The sequence below is a fragment of the Ixodes scapularis genome, unplaced genomic scaffold, assembly GCF_016920785.2.
Source record: "Ixodes scapularis isolate PalLabHiFi unplaced genomic scaffold, ASM1692078v2 PGA_scaffold1__304_contigs__length_218370807, whole genome shotgun sequence".
Lineage (NCBI taxonomy): Eukaryota > Metazoa > Arthropoda > Arachnida > Ixodida > Ixodidae > Ixodes > Ixodes scapularis.
The window spans coordinates 7,675,023-7,693,384 of NW_024609846.1; the positions used below are offsets into that span (position 1 = coordinate 7,675,023).

The 18,362-nt window shown below is 46.9% G+C and overlaps 1 protein-coding gene across 2 annotated transcripts in view; it reads left to right on the forward strand.

Moving 5' to 3' along the window:
- The window catches only part of LOC8028807, a 343,871-nt gene extending 326,694 nt beyond the window's left edge, over positions 1-17,177 (forward strand). For both annotated transcript variants that reach the window (XM_042290621.1, XM_040215398.3), the window contains 5 exons: positions 5,896-9,286; positions 11,123-11,331; positions 12,351-14,167; positions 15,724-15,849; positions 16,886-17,177. In XM_042290621.1, coding sequence (XP_042146555.1) covers positions 5,979-9,286; positions 11,123-11,331; positions 12,351-14,167; positions 15,724-15,849; positions 16,886-16,933 — 5,508 coding nt within the window. In that variant the 5' untranslated portion in view covers positions 5,896-5,978 and the 3' untranslated portion in view covers positions 16,934-17,177. The remainder of the gene's footprint in view (positions 1-5,895; positions 9,287-11,122; positions 11,332-12,350; positions 14,168-15,723; positions 15,850-16,885) is intronic.
- Positions 17,178-18,362: the final 1,185 nt, after the last annotated feature.

Below are 18,362 nucleotides of genomic sequence, written 5' to 3' on the forward strand. Positions count from 1 at the left end.
GATTTCTATCGCACACTATACTTTCTTTTCTCGTAGTATATTTTGCGTAACACCAGCTGTGCATGCTTTGTTCTATCTGTTATCTACGTTAAAATGTATGATCCCATCAAAAGGTGAGCCCTTTCATAGGCCTATAGTCTGTTTAGAAGCAGCCCCCCGCCCCCAAAACGTTTAGGAAATGAATGGAAAGCGGGACAAACTTCTGTGGATATATGTCCAGTTGAAGCATGGGAGCGGGCGCTTGAGCGCCAATCGAAGCCGTGCTCGCGCGCTCTTCCCCTTTTCGCAAATGCCGTAGCGCCTCAGAAACAGCACGCAAAGCACCTGGTGAACGCAGTGAGCACTAGAGAAGTAAGTGATGCGTAATTCCTGCCTCTTCCTCTCTCTAGTCACGGACTGTTTAAGACACGCAGGTGTGTTGTGCCTACTTGCTTTGTTTGGGATTCGTTCTTGGGCGGTCCTAGCGGCTGATGCCCCGATCTAATCGGCTAAAGACCCATAATGATATGCACAAAACTGGCCGCACCCTGCGCATTTTTTTTTAAGCTAGCAGCGAGTCTGCAGGGCATTTCAGCTAACTTTTCCCAATAGACCTATTGCTATATTACCCAGGCATCAAGGAGAATGCAGGGATTGGTGTTCCACGCGCACAACTATCTGTCCTGAGCAGTGGTAACGTTTCTAAAGCAAATACCTAAAACAAATGGCATCCTGCAGGCGCGTTCGTCGAGGCTTTATTTTGGTTATTTACTTCGAATCTTTTATACGGGGAAGGCGTGCGCGTGTGGTGCGGGGAACCCCAGTCCCTGCATTCTCCTTGATGCTTGGGTAGTATATATCAATAGGTCTATTCTTAAGAAAAAGCTGGTGCATGTTACGAGTGTCAAACCAAGGCAGTATTGCTCATTGCGAGGCTGTGACGTATCCTTAATATGGACACCTCCGCTCCCCTCAAAAGTCGTCCATAATGTGAGTTGTCCGTTAGACGAGACAAAAAGGCATGCATTTGCCCTGGTTTTCCCCGAATATGGTCTCCGTATAGCGGGATATTCATATTCACGGCGTCCATATTAACGATATATATATATATATATATATATATATATATATATATATATATATCTCGGTAATATGGATATCCCACTGTACGGGGACCATATTCGGCATATATATATATATATTACGGTGGGCGACAGCGGATAATTGGCGCACATTAATTCGCTAAGCTTTTAAATAATAATTTGACCGCAAACCGTCTAATAGAAGAGATGTAGAGCGTGCTGAGAAATATCCCTTTGTGTTGCTTTCAGTTTTCATTAAGGTAGGCTTTGTGCGTCTAATAGTTCACAATTAGAAAAAAAAACGACAATCTTTTGCGAAAAAAAAAAATGACATGACTAAGGGTACTGGTGTTTTAATTTGCTAGCCAACAATCACTTGAGTTTTGTTTTGTTTTTTTATGTTGTCGAGATTTTTGTGTTTGAGTGACATTGAGTGCATCGCATTTACTGCTGATTCCGGTGCGACTGTGCGCTATCAGATGCGCACGTTCTCCCAGCGAGGAGCATCGCTCCACGGCGAGCTGTAGTGTCGTGGCGCCATCTCGAGGTAGCCGAGCAAAGTCCATTTCGATGCGCTCCTCAAGGGGCGCTGTCGGTACATTTGCGCAAGCCGGCATGTCGCTTGAACTGCGTTGTTCAAATGAGATTTGAGCTTGTAAATTACCGAAAATTCCCGTCCTCTTACCCAGGATACTGTTTTTAACGCAGCAGTCGATGATTCCATTGTTTTCTTTGTGTACCGCCAGTCAAACTGCAACCCCTCTAGGGTTCCTCGTTGCTCTGTGTATAGATGTGCTTAAACCGAACGGAAAGTGCGTAGATTTTTTATCAAGTATCATGCCTGACGCCGCCATTAATGTTCCTAGCCTGCAGGTGTCGGTCTATGAGACACCTCGTGCCGTTTTGTGCTCTGCACGCGCAGGGTTGCTGCGAGGTTGTCGCAAGGGCAAAAATACCATATGTTTCTCAGTGCATTGCGGCAGCGGTGGCGTAGCCAGACTAGAGTGCCTCGATGTATTTCTGTTTAGGGCACGGTGGTTTAGGGTGATGCCATCGTTTGTAGTACCCGATACCGACAGCACGCGGTCACATGGAAAATACAAAGAAATCGGAGGAAACAAAAAGTCGCCGTAGCTCAGTCAGCGCCACGAGCGCGTGCAGGGACACGCTGTTTCACGCGCTTCAGAACAACAAATAAAAATAAGCGTTCGAAACAAAATGGCCAGATGTCATCACCCCAAGCAAAGCGCACATGAAGGTACCCTAAGCCATACTGGCTGATGAGAGCGGTATATTGGTTCCACAGACGTGTAAGTGGGGAGTTACTGTATTTATTACGTTGTTCTAGCAGTCTACGAAGCGCGGAGACGTCGGTCTGACGTGTTCACGACTATTGGCGAAAAGTGACGCGTACCAGCGTCACGAAGGAATATCTACTGTCTCCACGGAATGCATGAATTGACGCAGAATTATCTGCACGCTGCTGAGTCTTTCGTAGGATGGCAACTCTGTACCTACGCTGATCGGCCCCGTGAGTCCGAGTGTTTATTTAAAACGTAGTGAAGACCCAAGACGGACAGCACAAGAGAAAGCGAGAGGACACACAGCATGTTCCCCATTCACAGCTAACCTACGTTTAGCCGAGAGAGTCATTTGCATGCCCCTACTTTCCGACTGGCCTTCCCCTATTTTTTCGTACGGTACGAGCAAACTCCATCCTAGATTCTTTACTGTCCCCGATACTCACGAGCGATTCAGCGCGACAGGAATGGTCCTTTCTTCAAAGCTGAAGACAGATACGTCAATTGGTTTTAATTTCTTGAAGTTCACGTTCGCAATTGTTAGCGGGCGCGTTATAATAATGATGAGGTTCATTTACTGAAGGGGTTGGGCTTCATACAGAATTTTATTACGGTTCACAATAAAGAGGCAGAGGTTTCGGAATCCGAAAGTCAAACGATGTTTTAATAATTTATTTTTTATGTTATCAGTCCGCATCGTGTCCATGCGGAAGCGTTTAGTGTCCCGTGAGTGGTGCGTGTTACAAAAAATCTTATCGTTAAAACAATGCGGTTGTAGCCGATATGTCCCTTTCTAACTGATTACAAGTCGATGTTTGAAACTTATATATGATTGAGATGTTGTTGAGTTAATGGTTTCTGGAAACTATTAACTTGTAGTTTAAATGACGAGGCTAGCATCCCTGTAATAGGAAGGGCGCATTGACAGAGGAAACGTAAAATAGACGATGCACAAGCACAAGCTTCCTTTGTTTCTCTACATGCCTTTTAGTGTTATTTTCCCTCAATTCATGAGAGTATTTGTTAAAGCTAATGATAAATTCAATCTTATGGAAACACCTGTGCTGTCAGACAGTTGTGCATCGACGATTCTCGTTTCGGTTTAGCGACTTACAATGCCTACCGTACACGTGCGAATTATGGTGACCAAAATATTCTTCTATTGAAATATCTAGCTGCGAGTCAGCGCTCTGTTCTATCCGGTGTGTCTCTTCCCTTTTTGTTCTTTTGCGCTGTGTATTTGTCAGTATGTATAACTGTCAGAGTAATACCGCCACAGTTACGTTTGGACAAATTTCTCATCAAGGTCTTTGTGGAGATCAGAGCCACTATATAACTTTATTGGATAGAGACGAAAATTCGTTATAAAGGTAAGCTTAGTTATAATTTCACTTAAGTTTGCCTAGTCTAGAATTTGTCTTGATATGTATAAGCGATTTTTCAACGTGTGCGGTGTTTATGTCTGGTTCATTATTTTCGGTTTTGTTTTGCATGGTTTGGAAAGGTCTCTATACCGAACTTTTTGAAGGGTTCGCACACTAGCTTAAACTGAGCAATATGGGTGCAAGGCGGAGTTAAAGTGAGGTTAAAGGCCCGTTCCCACATACAGCGGAGCGCTATAAGCACAGCGCTGACTTCGCAGTAAGCCCGTGCTCACAAGGGCGTTCACCAGCTTTCTGTCGCACCGTCAAAACTGTTGCTTATGGCAGACGATAAGTAGCTGACGGCAGGTGAATAGCGCTGCATGAGTGCTTCGCTGCATGTGAGAACCGGCCTCCAAGGTGACGGTCAATAAAGTAAGTGAACCTTGTTAAGCGATATCATTCCGGTTATTGCATATGTCAGCAATAATCGGTTCCGTTATTGAATTCGAAATGTTCTCCTTGCCTATGGATTTTAACCGGACGACGAGAAACATTGTGCAAAAATAACGTATTTTCGAAGTTGCGACGTAGTACTGGCAAAGATTAGTAAGTTAATTAGGCCGCCTTTGCTGCCACATTCTTCGGTTTAATTTTACGTTGAAGCATTAACAAAGCCATGCTCCTTTGTAGTTCGTTATACTTATCTTTATCTCAGGGCTGCGAAAGTAACATTAACCAGGTTGGCTGTTGTTCATAATCAAGCAACTCAAACTAAACCTTTGGGGTTTTACGTTCCAAACCAACGAAGGACATCTGGTAGGCTCCAGCGGAGGACTGGGGATTAATCTCGACAACCTGGGGATCTTTTAACGTGCAGCCGAAATCACGGTTACACGGCGTCTTTTCCGCCCTAAGCCTCCGTCGGATTGCGGGCACGTCGGCCGGGATTGGAGCCCGCAAAGTGGGGTTCCGTAGGGCAGCGCTTTGCTTCGGAGTTATTAAGGCGGTTGTTCAGAAATTCAGGACGGGAAAAATGAGGGTCTGGAGGGCTCCTGCGTTTTGTGAACAAGTCCCGCTATTTTCTAATGTAATCAATACTGAATATTTTCATCGCGTTTACTTATGCTTAGTTATGCATATCACGTCACAGCACTGGCATGTGTTTTCTTTTGGCTTATGCTAAAGACATCGTTGGACGACATCGGCTTTTATATGCCGTCAGCCGAACCCTATGTAGAATTTCTTAGGCTGCTGCCTCAACTCCCTGCACTATCTTGTTGAAAAGAATTGTTGAAGAAAAAACTTTCTCTCAGCGTCCCAACTTACTCTATTTCTTCGCACAAGTACAACGAAGAAGTAGGTTAAGCTGACTCTAGCCCTACTATTAGAAGATGGTTATTGTCATATTGACAATAGAACAGCCAGATTGTCAGTATTACTCCGTCGGCATAATGCCGGGCGCTTGTAAACTGCATCGCTGTTCTTTTTCCGATCAACATTTGGCTCTTTGTTTTTGCGTCATTCATTTTGCGGTAGACAGCCGTGATTAAATGGAGGGAATTTGCTTTATGTTATTCGCAGGAGGTTATTTCGAACTACAGTACTTACCCGAGAATCACGGGTCCGTTAAAAAAAAAATGACTGTCGTCTCTGTTTCTTAATGTGTTCACTTAAACATGGAAAATAAAATTACTGCGATTTACGAACAAACCATACGCATGACGAGGTACCTGTGGTTTTAGAGAAAACATCCATACTCGTTTGACTACGAGAAGCGCTGTACGGAGTTCTGCAATGTATATGCCACTTTAGGGGGAAGCGTTTTTATCGATGTCTCTGTTATTCGCCAGAACTCTTTTCTCGATGTTTAAGATTTATTTTCTAATGTTCTAGGTGGAAGCAATCGCGCAGGTACCTTGCTTTATAAACCGTATTGACTATGTCCAAGCTATTGCAGTACATATTTCACCACGTGCATATCCACCTGGTTTGACGTGCCCTACCCACCAAAAGAGATGTTTCGAACATCGCGGGAAATCTTTCAAAAATGTTTCGTATACATCCCTTCACCTTCGCAATGTTTGTGATTGTGCCGCGTCTCGTTCATATTCCACGCCTTTGTTATAAGTGCACTTTCACTGACCATTCGCGTACCTTTGTTTCATTCAGGACCCCTGGCTACGGTGTTGCCTGAAGAGCGCGCACTCCGCACTACCCCACGGACAAAATGAACCCTTCAACCTGGGAACAGCATGAGATACAATCGGACCTTCAGGAAGCAAAGTGTCACTGAACTGTTCAGCACAACACGAGCACCTGATCGGAGTGTCCCACCTCTCAGCGATTCTCCCAGCACGTGTTCCCGTGCTGTCCTCCCTTGTTCCCCAAAGACCAAGAGAAGTCGACGTCGGTACGGAGAGGTCAAACCTTGCTCCGTCCTGTTGTCGCGGCTTTCGGACGACGGCATCGCAGAGTTACTTGGCGCATCCTGCTCGAAGGGAAGTTTCACGCTGCGTGACAAAAGGGTTGCCAACGGCCTCGGCACTGATTTGAAGGCCCGCTTGGAATTAAGCACGGAGATCAAAAGAGAAGGTGATGGCCCCGTTAAGAGTCAAGTCAAGGCGCACTGCGACCCGCCCGAAGTCAAGCACTCCAAAGAGATGTCAAACGTAAAAGAGGCGACCACACTCCAGGCTGTTTCAGTGCTGACACAACAGGCAACAGCGAACGCGGAGCCAGACAAAAGCGAGGAGCTGGCAGACATAATTAAGTTTCTTATCGAGACTGATCCAAAGAGAGGCAAAGAGGTGCATATTTCCTTGGCTGCCGAAGAACCCGGCATAAATAAGAGAACTGCTGCAATTGAGCGTCCGAAAGAAGCGCAGGAGCAATTTTCAACTCCCCAGAAGCTTCAAGCGGCCGATTTCGAATATTTCGAATTAGTGCGAGACTGTGTCACAGACTCTGTGCAGCACTTAGCCGATTCGAAAGACGATGTAGTGATCCAACATAGTTCGCGCTGTCGCAAGATACCTGCTGAAGTGAAAGGTGTTATTTCAAGCGCAAACGGAAGCGTAAATTGTTCGAGCGCTGTCGAAGGGCGACCTTCTGTGGTGCCGCAACAGCACTCCGGTGGTAGCGTAATATTGAAAAAATCGGAGTTTGTGCTGCCCGCGCCGAGTATTTACGGCTTCACGTATGAGCCCGAGCTGAACACGCAAAGAGTGTCGGGTTTATCTAGTCCGTACTCCGTCCTCGGGGCTTGTCAGGCGCCGAAAGCCAATTCCCCGCTTCCCCAAACCGAAATACTTTCGGAGTTCGCCGCCATGGGTGTCGTCGATAGTCCCAAAGAAACTAGTCTGTCGGCTGGTGATCCTGCCTCCGACCATAATCGAGCGCCTCTAAACTCAAGCGTAAAGGATGAGGCGGCTTACTCGAGCTCTACTTGTAAAGCAGTGGATCTCGAGGCCAGTGGTGAACGCCCAAAGACTATGGTTCCGGATACCTTGCGGCCGCCTGGTATCTCGGAGGAAACCAGCGATAGCCTCGCGAATTCCGCGAGCGCGCGCTTAGTGATCGAGGATAAGGATGACGCTTGCCCTGATATCGATAAGGTGGCCACTCCGAGCGCCCCGTTTTATCGCGACACGAGGTCACGCCGCGAGGAGGACGATAGTTGTAACGTTGCTCGGCGAAACGACGAAACTTTGGGAGACGACCAACTGCGCACCGCCGCTCGACCCGATGTCGACACGGAACTGGCATCGACTCCGGTGGCTTCTGTGTCTCACAACAAGGCTGGGTCCAGTCTGAAGTGCGCGGGCTCCGGAACCGGCCCTGGGGAAAGGAATACCCTACTGGTACCTGAGGAGGATGCGCCAGAGCCCAAGCAGCCAACCATCAAGACTGAATCGGTGCCCGAGGAAGCTGCCCGGAAAGACAGTGACGTGGAATCCGACGACACGGAGGCCCTGGAATGGGCGCCCTGTACGGTACTGACACCTTGCAATAGCCCCGGCAATAGCAGGGAATCTGGCTTTAAAAATGACAGGGAAGCATCTGACGCTCAGCTACTATCCCAGCCTGTTGTTTGCCAGCACGAGCTGAGTGCCAGTGACTCTAAGGAGGACAGTGGAATCCCCGACGGGAACGTAATGAGCGATGATGGGGAGGGGGATGAAGCGACTCCCACTGCTACTGTTGAAACACGGGGGAAGATTGTGAAGCCGGCCAACCTCATAAGCGTTTTCACTGAGATTCAGGAGGGCAAAATTGTAAGCGTCGACTGCAAGAAATTTCGAAAACGGGACCGACCCGGAGGGTCCATGAGCTCACCTTCGAGGAAGTTTGCATCAGCGAAGGAACAGTTGAATGGTTCAGCGGATCGAAAGGCGGGGGAAGATGTTGACGCAGTCGTTGGCGAAGTTCTTTGTGAGCTCATAGAAAAGACAGTGAAAGGCTCAAGTGGACTACTGGGTGAAAAAATCTCCACCGAAAACCTGAGACATCTCTTTCGAACGTTCTGCGAGAGCAACGGTTACCGTTACCAGGACTTTGTGAGTGACGAAGCGGGGCTCAATTTAAGCACACTTTTTGAACAGCCTTTGGTGGAAATGCAAGATATTGCAATGAAAAAGCGTCGCTGTGGTAGCTCAGATCACGGGTCGTCATCCGATCACGGGCCCGAAATTCCACCTAGGATAACCAGGAAGCGGCGAAAGTGTTCTACTCCCGTTCCCGAGAAGCGAATGCTCACACGCAGCCAGTGGCGAAGGACGTGTAACGTGAAATCTTTCGAAGAGGCCGCCTGCAGGGATGAGACAAAGAATGACGACGAGCCTCGGGACGCTAAGCATGGCCGAGAGTCTGCTGTTCTGAGTCCGGAACTTTTCAGTTCGAACACGGAATCATCGATGGAAGTGTGCAGCGCTAAGCTGTCCCAGGAGCTAGGATCCACGCTTAGCAAGTGCAGCGACTCTACGTCGCCGGCACCCCAGCTCGAATCCTCAAACGTTTCGAGCTCAGCTACTTCCGCCGCTCAGGTTCGTAGCGTCCAATCGCCAGAGCCGCCGAAACTCAGCTGCCTGAAGGCGAGTGTTGCGTCGAGTCCGTGTCAACTCACTCATCCGCGGGAACACGAGTCTGCGATATCCCCAGAAAGGACAGACATGTTTCCCGACCTGGACGTTAGTGACCTGGAGGAAGACCGCCTCGTAATTTGTGACTCTGAGGACATCGAGCAGCTTCCCGCGTCGCCCACCACGTGCCATAGTGACAGTGCCCGTGCTCTTGAATCTCGCGAGCAGTGGTGCGGTGCTGCCAAGTCGCTCGGCCCCATGGATGAAGTAACCAAGCGGGAGACTCCCGCTACAGTGCCCAGAGAGCCGCAGGAGTCTGCGAAGAAGGAGTTGTCGGTGCTGCGAGTCCTGTGTGAATCTGAAGAAGCCGCCGGGAACACGGGTGTCATTTGTCACTCGGCGGCGAGAGCGGATTCAATTGAGACGGCGTCGCAGGGTGACGCAGGTGGCAGTGCCGCTTTCCCGAGGGTACAGAGCGACAGGTAAGAGTATGTTTGCTTCTATATGTCGTGCGTTGCTATTTCTGGCGCATCGTTGCGACTGTTTTAAAGGTGGGTTTTGTATCGCAAGCGCATGTATAGGTTGTCTAAACATTAATTTCCGAGTAGTTTTCCACGCCGCCTCGATTATTCCCTCTTATTTAAACTGGCATCAAATGAAATAATCATACAATTCCTCGTCTTATTGCCGTAAGTTCTTCTTGAATGGCGTTTCGCAACCTTCTACCTCTGGAAGGGTAAGTTGCAGGCATTATGTCTCGTGCGCTTTCTCGAAACTGGCATAAAGGGAAGGATTGCTGGTCGACATATAGACCTGTGTCCGGAATCCTAGCCCCAGAGATAAAAATGAGAAATAATAATCTCAGACGGAGGCTCTTGCGAAGAGAGGGACTGCGCATAAAACAAGATTTTTGCTTTTTACGACGCTCTCGCCATCGGTGGTGTTGGTGGACCTTCGGGACTATGCATTTTTGAGGTTCTTGGACCACGGTATGTCCGAAGGTTTCGAAAAAAAACAAAAAAAAACGGAGTCCTGCGAAAAGCGGAGCCCCTCTACTGTGTCACGGCGTCAGCATAAACAAACATGACGGCGGGCCTGTAATCGAGCAGACACTGGTCTATAATCACCATTCCAAAGGGCCGTATATGTCGGCATTCGACTTAACATTGGAAATTTTAGGCACTTTTCAATATATTTAATTTGGGTTCATTCATCTATCTCTTTATCATGACTTAGGCTACTTCGCATGTGGTGCTGGAAATTGGAATAATTCCTAATTACAGAACAAAAACAAGGCAGTAAACAAAGCGGAGGAAAACAATGTGTGATAAGTATTTAAAGGTACAAGGCCAAATTCAAACTCTCTATTTTCACAATGTTAACAGCAATTCCCAAATTATTGCCACAAACCTGTTACTTCTTAAAACTTAGTGTGTCCTACTTTGTAACTCGGCAAAGGATTATTTATTAGTGTCTTGGATGGAAATGCTTGAAACGTGAACAAGAGAAAAAAATTATTCGTAGAAGTTTAGAGGGTTGCACATTTTTGAGCTCTGTTCCATGCTGAAGCTTAAGTAGCAGTGTTAAAATTTAAAATCCCAAACAGGTGTTGTTATGCCTTGTTCTTTAAAGTAGAGAGTAGCAAATTTGTTTCAGCCCTGGACACTGTTTGGTTACGAATCGTTGACTATTAGAAAGTAGCAGCTTCATATTGATTGCTTTACGTAGTGATGGGTTTGGCATTAATTGTTCATTAGTCTTCTTGTGGTTCGTCCAGGTATGCGAGATTCTTTCCACTCTTTATATCCTTTTGTGAATTCAAAACTCAGAGCCAAGAATCTGAGTGGAAAACCTTTTTATGGAACAATATCAATCGTACGGCCATGCTGAATCCACCTTAGCCAATGTAGCAGTAAAGAGAAACGCCTAGGAAAAGAACGTTCAAGCATGTATAAAGCCCGATCTCTGAATGTGCGAAATGTGCGGTTTCTTCTTTGAAATCTCGACTATTTAATAGGCACATCACACCTTTGAGAAACACGTGGACACGCACATTTATATTTTAAAGTTAGCTAAATCGGCGGGCACAGGAAAAACAAGATAGGCCTCATTCGAATAGCATAGTGAGCAGGCAGGTTAAAATAGATGCGTGCTATATGGTGCATTTCGACTATCCGTCGAACCCCGTCACTTGCGGGCATTATTTTACGAGCATTTTGACGCTTGCAAGATAGTGATAAAGACTCGTACACTATTTTTTTTAATGAGCGGTTCAGATTGATCAGCTCGATTTTACGCGGCCTTCTCTTTCTTCCCAGCACATTACCGGCAACAGTGGCGAACGTCAGCGGCGAGGACGCCAAGGACTTTGGTGCCTCGTCGCGTCCCAAGACCGCAACGGACGACGAGCCGCACGGTCCGGTTCGGGTGAAAGACGAACCTGCGGCTCCTGCTCCCACTAGTCACGGACAAGGCGTTTCTGGTGCCCAGGGTGGCTCGGAGGAACCACTTGATCTATCTGTGAAAGGTGCGTTATTAACCCATTAAATACTATTTTTTTTCTTCATAAAGCATACTACAAAATTAGTGTATAATGGGCAAGTTGCCCATAAATTTGAGGAAACATTCGTTTGGCCTCCAGATATTGTTTGTCGCTCTCACTATTACCTCTTGACAATCTAATGTGACCATTCAGTATAGTTCTTCACTGTGTTGCACAGTTGTAAGGGTAATAAAGGGCACGACTGACACTCTTAATATACCTATTGCTAAATTACCGAAGCATTAAGGAGAATGCTCGGAATGTAGGTGTACGCGCCGCACATGCTCGCCTTCCCCGTATAAAAGGTGCGAAGTAAATAACCGAAATACGGCATTGACGAACGTGCTTGCAAGTTGCCATTCTGATTTTAGGCTTTTGCTTTAGAACACTTGCTGATGCAGACCCCAGCACGTGCGGCGCGCAGACCTACATTCCCTGCATTCTCACTGATGCTTAGGTAATTTATTCATAGGTGTATTCGTAGCCAAGGGGTTAAGTGTTGACGTAATGAGGTTTAAATTTTCCGATTTGGTTGATCTCGCTGATTACCCCTTGCGCTTAAAACTGGGCAGGCTTGCTAGAAACAGCGCCTTAGCTAAGACTGTGTAAATGATAACACTTCCAAAGCTAGCGCACGAGCGAAGTGGCACGTGAAGTCGAGTTTCAAACGCTTATGCGTCCCTGGATTTTCAGGCTTTCTTTTTTTTTTTTCTTCACATTGCTTTAATGTTTATAGCAAGCCGGTCTTGGCCTCCGTCTACTTCCTGTTGCAACTTGTACCATGTATCATGCTAATTTTCACGTAATGTTCTATTATCAGCGGCTTTTAGTTAGTGTCGTCACGATGCGAAGTTAGCAAAGTTGTTTCCCTAACTTAATTGTAATGTTTAAACATGGTTATCGTGCTGTGCTAGCTACGTAAAATTAAGTTATTAAGCCTATTTTTAAATCTCGCTTTATTTTAAATTGTTCAATTTTGTTTGTGTGTGTTTTTTCTTCTTCAGATTCAACATTCCGTCCTCGAGCTGATATACCCGTCGGAAAAGTGCACCCCCAGATGGCGTCTGCTCCCTCTCCCATTGAAACGAACGATTCTCCGATCAATTACTCCTCCAAAAGTGGTGCATCGGAGAGTGACGTCGGCAGTCCAAGGCTCGAGGCCAAGGGTCCCGTCGCGGATGCCAACCACCCCAGCAACAACGGCAGTCAGAGCACAGCTCGCCCAGAAGGGTCAAAAGAAGACACGGGTTCGGACTCCATTCTGCAGCGCTTGCTACTGGACCCAAACCGCAAGCCCAAGGAGCCGGAAACGGAGAGCCCAATGCCAGTCATTCTCGACGTGCGAAGTCTTTATAGAGCGTCCGACTCGCCAAAGGACACAGGAAAACGGTCCCGCGACTCCGATATCGTGACCGAAGCCAAGTCACTTCTATCGGCTCGACTGGCTGCAAAGCAGCAGTCATCTGGTATTCAACTTCCGAAAGGCTCGACAGTCGCGTCGGTGCCTCCGATGAGCTTCCCCGAAAACAAGCTCGGCATGTCGACTTTGGAGAGTAAAATAATGGAGCTGAAGAAGCAAATCCACCATTTGACCATCCTCGCGACCTACAAAGAAAAGGAGCTCGCCTGCATAAGCAGTCTGAGGACGGCTAAAGAGGATGCACTGAAACAGTTGGAGCACAAGTACCCTGAAATCTGTTCTGTCGTGAGAGACTTCGGAAGCGATGGCGCCACATCCGAACCCAGCAACAGTCCTGGCATGACGGATGTTCCCAGCATAGTGACCCAGGCGGCCACGGCCACGAGTCTCTCTGCAGGCGGCCCATCCGATTCTGACCCGCCTCTTCAAAAGAAGCTTGCTGTGCAACCGCCGTTGATTGCCGCACCTAGACTCAGGATCGGCATTCCCGAGCACGAGTCATCGAGGCGCCTCCCGTTACCCTACGAACGGTCACATTCCTCCACGCCGCCTGCATTTTCGCAGCGCGAAGTCAAGCAACCGGCAGCCCCTGTGGTAGCCGCCCCGGCCAAGTCTGCCTTTTGCGTACCTAGTGCGACACTTCAGGGTCATCGCACGCAACGCCTTCTGTTGCCGAAGGCACCCGCGCCACAACACCCCAGCAGCACCGCTGTCAGCACCTCACCACGATTAAATACGTCGGCGTTGACACCGTCTTCAGCGTCGATGGCAACTTGGTGGAACGGTTCGAGCGGAGCCATTTCCCCAGCTGAACAGCCGTCGAGCTTATCACATCAGCTGCGAAGAGACAACCTACGGGAGTACCCGTCCCCTTCTTTACCAGAGTACCAGTCAGCCGCTACGTTGACTCCTGCTATGAAGACGCAGCACCAGGGCGGCGCACCACAGCGGCAATCATCTGGGGACACGTCGGCAAAGCCAAGTCAGCGCCGGTCGCGCGAATCATCTTTATCTATTAGTGAAGGGTCAAGAGAGGTTGCCTCTGCGGTCTCAAGACATTCAGAAGACTTTGGCCTCTCTATGGGCCCATCCGGCGCTGCGTCTGGCCAGAGCTCGACCGCGTACGCGTTGAACCGGGCGAACATCGCTGCGACGAACATATACAACCAGGCGATGGCGTATAGCTTGTACCAGCAGCTCAGGCTCAACAAAGAGGCATCGTCCGTTGCCCAGGCAGAAGCATCGGCGAGCTCGGCAAGCCTTCTAGAAAAGATGAAGCAGGGTCTTCCTCCTAGTCAACAGCAGATGTACCAGAAGTCACTGGGATCGTTGCTGGATCAAGCCAAGGGTCGTCCCACAGCCTGGGAGCACCTCAATCTTCTACTTCAGAAAGAGTCCATGGTAAGTGCCTCGAATTGAACACACTCGGTGAACTTGTGAACCGCCGATAAAGCTTGGAATGGCGGACTAATGGTTAAGAAATGGCCAAGATGGAGAATGTGTACGCTTTATGAGTCATTTCAATAACCATTCGTCCTCTTTAGCTGGAAGACGAATTAAGCGGTATAATTGCGACATTTTATGTTTTATTTTATATTTTGTTTTCATGCAGAATAACGAAAGCAAGAATGGAAAGACGGGGAATCCCAAGCAGATCATTTTCAGGAGTATCCTATGCAGCGTGCGATAAAAAGTACCACGAAACCAGATGCGTTTCGTGATTTAAATGAACGTATGCAGACTCGAAGGATTATCTCACTTCAATAGATAAAGCTACAAAGCGATGACTGCTATATAAGAATCACGTTTTTCCTTTTGTATATTTCATTCGACCCCTTCGCGATGGGATGGCGTTTTGTTTCACTAATCAGGTCTCGATCGAAGCGTTCCGATTTGAACGGAGCCTTAATTACAAATTCTTTGGTGGCTGTTTACCGCAGTGATAAGCCTCGGACGTCCCGCTTTCTTCGTATGTCCTGTTAAAGCATTTTTAAGCTCCCTAATTAAAGCTTATTTTCTGGTTTCTTTAGTGTATACACCATATAATAAGGTGGTAAACTCGGCCTTTTGGTTCACGTTATACCTGATGGGGAAAACAGCCCAGAAAGCGCTGACTACGAAAAAGAACAAACATGACAGGACAGTTGATAGTACGGCATTGTCCTGTCATGTTTGTTTTCTTGAGTGGTCCGCGTTTTTTTAAACTGTTTTCCCCATCATATATAGACTGTATCAATGAACGATATGTGTATATTCATTTGGGTTGTCGGTGTCCAGGATTAGGGATTGGAATAAATTGATTAAAATTGTCCCTTGTTGTTTTATCCTTGGCTCCTTTATATTGAGCGCCACATCGATCAAGCACCTGACGAGCGACTGGTCCAAGCAATATTTATAGAACGGGCTGGGTTAGGTCCATATTTGACACTCATGAGTGGCATTTTACCTAGTCGCTTCTTGTCATTTTGTTTTCATTGTGGCCATCTCGTACGGCTTCTTTCGCAAAACATTCATGAAAGTGTAATTGAATTAGCAGGGCAGTGCGAGGGCGTAAATTAAGAGTAGATTTTCACCGGTTGTTTGGGCAATAAAAAATATTCGGGATTGAAGATTTTTTTTTTCAATTGGTATCCGGCATAAATTAGGACGAATTCTAATACATCATCTAAGAAATGCAACGCTGGAGACGTCAGTTGTGCTGCTGGTTACATTCTTTGTCACGAGACCCATCGCCGAAATAAGAGCATCCAATGTTAGCGTGAATCTTTTGTTTCTGCGGTGAACCAAAATAAAAAAATGAAACAATAATCCTCAAAAACTTTGTCTTATTCTTTTGTAATCGGGAACCCGGTTACAAACTCCCACTTAAAACGTGTGGTGCGGCGCCATAAGCGAATCGCACGTTTCGCCCATCGGGGTTCAACGGCCGATGGTCAAGTGTTCTCATTGCGACGCAGGATGTCCCAGCCGCCGAGTTACCTTGGGCCCAGAGTGGACTGGCTTGCATCAACTGCGGCGATCCGCGCGTGAAGTACGTCTGCAGCTGCTGCCGGACACAGACGTTCTGCAGCGAGCAATGTCAGGTGGGAGCCTTTCTCGGACAAGTTCGTTTCACCACTTTATCTTCAGAGGGAAAGCGTAGCAACGGAATCTCTCGAAGCATGGCAGCCTTCCGCCAATATGAGTTGTCTCCGTGACTTCAAAAATGGTTAAAAAATGTTAAAGAAAGGAAACAAAACGACGCTTGCGTCAAATACTTTGTTTTTCTTTCTTGTTCGTGCCACAATTCTGTAATCACTTTTTTGTAAATAATTTTGCTTATTGTGTTTTATGTGTTACAGCATAACTCTGCCAGGTACACTATCAATGACAGTCAAACTTCGGGAACATATGCCACGTGTGCCTACTTTTGGTGTATATCCGCACTACATAATATGGTTTTCGTTTAAGCTTAAAAGCTTCTTTTTTTTAACTTGTGAAAGCTGCACTTGTGCTGTTTTCAAATGTAGGACGGTGTTGTGTCGTCCCCTTTTTCGTCCGTAGTCTCCAGGATTTCTTTTTTTTTTTACTGTGTTCTGCGGGATGCTGGGTGAACCCACCGACTCCCTCTTTTGTTCGGATGTTTGCCAAAGGCATTTAGTTTATGAATGCCAAACAAAGCGTGTTCGCTTTGTTTGGCATGGCCTATGGTCGTCGCCATAGTCGCTCCCAACTAAACAACTGAAACGTAGAAACAGTTTTGCGGTTCTGGAGATTTATTGATTTGTCTCTTTTGATCCTTATGCACGTTTTTAACTTTAAAAAAAAAAGAAAAAAAAATGTGTATTACGACATGTGTGCACTGTTCGCCTTTTTTTCTCTTTTTGTTTTCTTGTAACACACAAATTTTACGAGTAATAGTTCGCGTAGCTAAGGCAATACACACGAGCAAGCAGGAAAGCTATCATTTGATGACGTGATCTAGCTTGTTTATCCTTCATTATCGAAGATTACACTTTGTCGCGTGTCGTCATCCTTTATAGATTGCTGGCTTCCGTGCGAATCGTTGCACCAACTCTGTGACGAAGATGTTAAGTGTGCCAAAGATAACTTCCGCTTTTATTTCGTTTTGATTTGCAGATAAAGCTGTGGACCAAACAGAAGACCCAGACATCCACGAAACATTGAAAAGGAGTGGCTCAGAAAGCTTCGCCTTTTGCTCCTCGTCGCGAGTGTGTATTCGTGTGTGTGTGTGTTCGCGCGCTCGCGCGGTTATTATATCAGCGGGACTGTGCAAGGCGTGTTTGTTGATATGTGTGTGCGTGCTCGCGTGTTCACTAAACTTTCATTCTTCATTTCACGCCCAAGTGTGCGTTTTGTACAATGCGCATTTCCCTCTGATTTATCTAATAAAGTTAGTTTCTGTTCAAGATCAGAGACTGCAGTGTGTTTTAGGGTGAAGCTCCTTAGGGTCTAGCCATGTCCGTATGTCCGTCCGCCGTCCGGCGTGCCCCTGCTCGTGAGCTCACGAGCTGGAGCTCACGAGCTCCTGCTCGTGAGTTCAGCAGCGAGAGCAAAAAAAAAATATGAAAAAAACGTCCGGCGTGCCCCTGCTCGTGAGCTCACGAGCAGGAGCTCACGAGCTCCTGCTCGTGAGTTCAGCAGTGAGAGTAAAAAAAAAAAATAAAAAAAAAATAAGAAAAAAAAATATAGGGGGCTCTGAGATGCCATCCCATCTGTCTTCTAAGAAAAAGAAGAAAACCACACATTCTCCTACTGACATGAATGAAAACGGCACTACACTTTAACGGCACCATCAGCACTACCTAGAGCCACTAAATGAGCTGCGCTTAGAGTATCGGCACTCCGTTCCCCGACATTGTTGTGGGCGCCGCCATTTTGGCTCGTATGCAGAGCAGACACAACTGCCGATCGTCCTGATTCATAAGGGAGGCTTCCTCAGCATTAGATTTGGTGTTAGGAAGGTCATCTAAGATTGCTTTGCTCTGTCGCGAACTGTTTAAACATTTGTAGAGGGCGGAGAAGCGTTTCCTGTGATTTCAGATAAAGCTTCAGATAACTGGCAACCATGATTTTAAGACACAATATGGCGAAGTGTCGTTACTCTGAAGCGTAGCTTATTTAGTGGCACTAGCACTACCTATGACCAAAATCAGTATCAAGAGAAAGGAGAAAAAAAAAAGAGGGGGTTCTGAGTTGCCATCCTATCTGTCTTCTTAAAAAAAAGAAAATCACATGTTCTCCTACTGACATGAATGAAAACCGCACCATCAGCACTACCTATGACCAAAATCAGTATCATCAGCACCACCCGAGCTTCGCCCCAGTCAACATCATTCACCACGTGGAGATGCGGTAATTTTTTTTTTTCTGCTTTTATATATGCGTGTGGTACAATGGTGTGTATTTTTGCATAGTGACTGGCAGGGCGAGAACATGAGGGTGGTCCTCCTTCATGCGTGCTGCCTCTAGTGCGAGCTGCCGTTCTCATTTTTTCGGCGACTGCTAGTGCCCTTTCGGAAAATTGCCAAGTATCCTTACTTTTGCGCGTAAGGTGCCCGAAGGTGTAACAGATCCGTGTGTTTACCACGTCTTC